At 42.3% G+C, this 4,504-nt stretch overlaps 1 protein-coding gene across 1 annotated transcript in view; it reads left to right on the top strand.

Moving 5' to 3' along the window:
• The window catches only part of LOC104955399 (phosphoinositide 3-kinase regulatory subunit 6-like), a 5,205-nt gene extending 1,792 nt beyond the window's left edge, over nucleotides 1-3,413 (top strand). The window contains exons 2-7 of the mRNA XM_010782726.1: nucleotides 613-796; nucleotides 1,416-1,563; nucleotides 1,639-1,731; nucleotides 1,822-2,173; nucleotides 3,090-3,186; nucleotides 3,267-3,413. Coding sequence (XP_010781028.1) covers nucleotides 613-796; nucleotides 1,416-1,563; nucleotides 1,639-1,731; nucleotides 1,822-2,173; nucleotides 3,090-3,186; nucleotides 3,267-3,401 — 1,009 coding nt within the window. The 3' untranslated portion in view covers nucleotides 3,402-3,413. The remainder of the gene's footprint in view (nucleotides 1-612; nucleotides 797-1,415; nucleotides 1,564-1,638; nucleotides 1,732-1,821; nucleotides 2,174-3,089; nucleotides 3,187-3,266) is intronic.
• Nucleotides 3,414-4,504: the final 1,091 nt, after the last annotated feature.

Genomic DNA, 4,504 nt, shown 5'->3' with positions numbered 1-4,504 from the left:
CTCCTCTCTGTCTGTTACTTCAGGAGCCCCTCCCCACGCCCCTCTGAGAGACATTTGGTTAGAAAGAACACAATGGTGCTCTAGGAGGAGATTCAGGTGATAAGGGGGGGGGTTACCTTAGTTGCTGATTGGCTAATGCTTACACAAGACAACACATCGTTATGACATCATAAAGTGGCCAAAATCTGATCAGCTCATTTTCAGACAGGTTTTTATAGAAATGGATCAAAAAGAGAGAGAATCTCTTTCCACAGAGGGGACACATGTTGATGTAGAAGAGACATGAAGAAGAGGGGACACATGTTGATGTAGAAGAGACATGAAGAAGAGGGGACACATGTTGATGTAGAAGAGACATGAAGAAGAGGGGACACATGTTGATGTAGAAGAGACATGAAGAAGAGGGGACACATGTTGATGAAGAAGAGACATGAAGAAGAGGGGACACATGTTGATGTAGAAGAGACATGAAGAAGAGGGGACACATGTTGATGAAGAAGAGACATGAAGAAGAGGGGACTTGGGGAAGTGGATTTTGCATAATAGGAGACCTTTAACTTGCAAAATGTAACACTACCTAAACCTTTACTCCTACCTGCTGATGTCCTGCAGGGTGTTTGTGCTCGCTGACCCGGCTGTGTTCTCTGCTCCACTGGAGGCAGCAGTAAGAGCACATTTCGAGGCGTCCAACTTTCTCAGGGACGCACCAACCATGGAGAGAAATGTGTTGCAACGTGTGCTGCAGACGGGGCTGGGAATGAACTGTCAGAGCTCCAGACTGGCTCAAGCTCTGGAGGTGAGATAGATTATGAAGTCGTTTGGGTAAAGTAAGACAGATATGTTTAGATATTATAACTATTGTGTATTTGGATATTTGGTTCAGACATTCAATCATCTTGCTGGATAACTTGGTGATCCTTTCAGACTTATACTTCCCCAGAGCAAGACATAATCTAAAAACCTCCACATATTCATAGCGGTGAAAAGTAGCCTCAAGAACACTGTAGTGACCACGATATCGATTTGTTTGATTTTTTTTGTTTGTGATTCCCTCATGGGCTGAAAGATGAATAGATGCTTGTTGTTGAGAAAAAAGGAATGTCCAGATGCGATTGAAAAGTAAAATATTCTTGATATTCCAAAAGGTGATGCAAAAAATTAACAAACTATTTCCTACATAAACTGGTACTTAAAGGTATACTAAAAGGAGAAATAAGGAACCAAACTATAGAGTCACACTCCCAAGAATGTAGTCTAAATTGATCAATTATTATAAACTAAGGAAATGGCTCTTACAAACACTGACCAATTCCATCTCCCTTAAACTAGGATTATGTATTATAAATGTCCCTGCTTTGGAACAAATGAAGGATTTCCGATTCAGTATAATCCAGCTTCTTGTTTTTGTGTTTCAGGCTTTAGAGGTACCCATGGTAGAGAAACATTTCCAGGAAGCGGTTCTGGCCGTGGAGAAGAGTTTGAAGCAAGGAGCAGAGGGTCGTGCAAACTATCTGAACAAACTACAACACATTTACAGAGACATCTTGAGTGCCTCTAAAGAAGGTGTGTGTTCTGCACTGATATTCATTAAGATATTGACAGGGTTACCACGACGTTAACGTTACCCTGTGTTTTCAGATGGACCCAGACTAGATCCTGGTTCTGTGCGCAGCACTGCAATGCCTTTCCCAGGGATCAACTTCCTCTTGTGGAGAGAAGAAGAGGATCTATGTGAGTCGATCAGACAAACTATTCTATATTTCTGTCAGTAAAATCCAGTTGATGCAGTAAAAATGTACACTTACTGAATGTGTCCCAAAGGGAATCTGCTGGCAAACTTCGCCTGCTCTAACTCAGCCAGTGTTGATGAAGAGGAGAAGGACAAAAGGGATTCAGTCCAGTCTAGAGACAGTGGCATAGTGAGAGATCTGAACGACTGTGACGACTCAGCGAAATCTCCGGTAAGCAATCATGCACCAGCAATCGTACGAAGAAATGGCTATAAGAGCTCAAGCTCAGCAGATAAACTGAGTCTCGTGAGGGATAAGATAGAAGCATGTCCTGGAAGTTCTCCTCTCCTCGATGAAAACAGAGGTCGGCACACAGCCAGGGTCGTGGTACTGGGAGACAACCGTGTGCTGGGAAGACTTTCCAAGGCTTGTCACTCGATCCGGTGAGTTACTGGTTTGTTCTTCTTCCACAAAGTGTATCATCACATGTGTTTCTAATCTCGAAACCCATCGGTCAGATGACAATTTAGTCTTTGGCGGAACGTGGCAATATTGTTATGGGATATCTGAACTATGACTTCCTTGTATGTGTGCCCCTTAATTGCTTACAGTCCAATTAGCAACTTAAGACGTGAGAATGGAGATGGAGTAGAAAGACTGCGGGAAGGATTGGATTGTCTCACAAGTAGACTCTTGACACGCTGATTTTAGGCTAATAGAAAGTCATCCTTTTTAGAAATGCAACACTTCAATCAGGAATGATTGGGAAGAAAAATAGGATCAATGCATTCCCAAATGCATTTTAGGAGCCACTTAGGAAAAACCTGGCCTTTGGTAGGAGGTTATTAATCTAGTAATTATGATGAGGAGATGCATTAGCCATTTAGCCAATGTTTGTCCTCTAGCCAGAAGGTTTTTCAAAGCTATTACATCACTTTTGAATTTAGGGACGGAGGGTAAAGGGGGAGAAATAGTGCATCAAGAGCATTTAGTTCAATTGAGGCCCCAATTAGTTCCGATAATATCTTGACAATAGTTATGTAATGATGGGAAACTCTAGCACATGTGGATGAGTTATGCTGGACTTTGCCAAGACCTATGCAAAATGTTTTTTAAGATGGGACTCAAGCCAATGTGTTTGGCTTGTTCTCGACACGGACTGTTTACTTGCAAAGAACCACGGCCCGCTTAAATTGGTTAAAACTACTTCAATGAAAAACGGAAACCTCTTGGTATGCATGCAGAATCTTCTAATAGAGAAGAATGTTTCTTAAACCTTTTCTGCTTTTGCATTATGTCTGTGCACTTCTATAAGTTCACTCATCTTACCACCACTGTTTTCCATGTGTTTCCCAACAGAAAAAGAGAGTCAAAACATCTCATTTTGACCAATAAACTGAACATACGGTTGTACTACATCCCAGTCACTGATGGGGCTCCTTCGCTCAGTTCAACTGTGAGTTACACTCAAAGCTAAACTAACTGCCCTAATTGAAGTACAGTACATGACCCTAATATGTCTGTTATTTCTCAAAGGGAAGCCCATGTCTGGATGGAGGCACATTGTCTCTTTCTTCTTTATTGGGAAGAGTGGATCCATGGTACAACAGCAACATCAACAGTCTGGGAGCTGCAATCTCCAAACTGTCTGGAAAGGTAACCATAGATTAGACAAGACAGTGATGCTAGCAGCTCTTAATTTAGACGGTCTCATGACTTCATGTCACTACCGCTAAGCTAAAGGCGGTTGATGTTGGGCTATAAAGGAACTACAGCAGGGTCACATGACTTCACGTCACCACCGCTAAGCTAAAGGTGGCTAATGTTGGGCTATAAAGGAACTACAGCGTGGTCACATGACTTCATGTCACCACCGCTAAGCTAAAGGTGGCTAATGTTGGGCTATAAAGGAACTACAGCACGGTCACATGACTTCACGTCACCACCGCTAAGCTAAAGGCTGATAATGTTGGGCTATAAAGGAACTACAGCACGGTCACATGACTTCACGTCACCACCGCTAAGCTAAAGGTGGCTAGTGTTCGGTGTGATGACACGTAGTAGTGTTATTTCAACCCAGTCTCACGGCATTTCGTGTAATAGTCACAAAATAAATGTAATCTATTGATTCGTGTTCACCAACACGACTTCCCCCTTTTTTTCGTGTCACACAGAACGATTTTAATAGCAATGTATATATATATTGGTAGTATGTTTTGTGCAGGGACGTGAACAGGTACGGGCTAATGTTGCCCGAGCAACAGCCCGTTTGGCCTTTTTGGCTGACCTGCCCCTCTGGAGAGAGCGAGNCATTTAGCTATCAAGTAGCTAGCGAAATATAAACGCAACACTTTTGTTTTTCCTCCCATTTTTCATGAGATGAACTCAAAGATCTAAAACATTTTCTATTATAGAAAATGTTTTAGATCTTTGAGTTCATCTCATGAAAAATGGGAGGAAAAACAAAAGTGTTGCGTTTATATTTCGCTAGCTACTTGATAGCTAAATGCTGAGACCAGGGGCCTCATTTATAAAGCCTTGCGTAGGATTCACGTGGGAAGGTTGCTTACGTGAACAAAGCACATCCGCCGGTTTCGCTTTATAAATCACAATCAACTCGAAATGCGGCGCAACTTCACGAGCTTCACGAGCTTCACGAGCTTCACGAGCTTCACGTAACGCCCATATTTGCGTATAAATAGTCAAAGAAACGCCCCGTGTTAATATTCATTTTGACTGACTGCATGAAGAAGATCGCAGGAAATGACGACAGA

This window comes from Notothenia coriiceps, unplaced genomic scaffold (genome assembly GCF_000735185.1).
Source record: "Notothenia coriiceps isolate Sejong01 unplaced genomic scaffold, NC01 NC01_scaffold00024667, whole genome shotgun sequence".
Lineage (NCBI taxonomy): Eukaryota > Metazoa > Chordata > Actinopteri > Perciformes > Nototheniidae > Notothenia > Notothenia coriiceps.
Note: the sequence above shows the minus strand (reverse complement) of the source record. Positions and strands in the feature narration are given on the sequence as shown.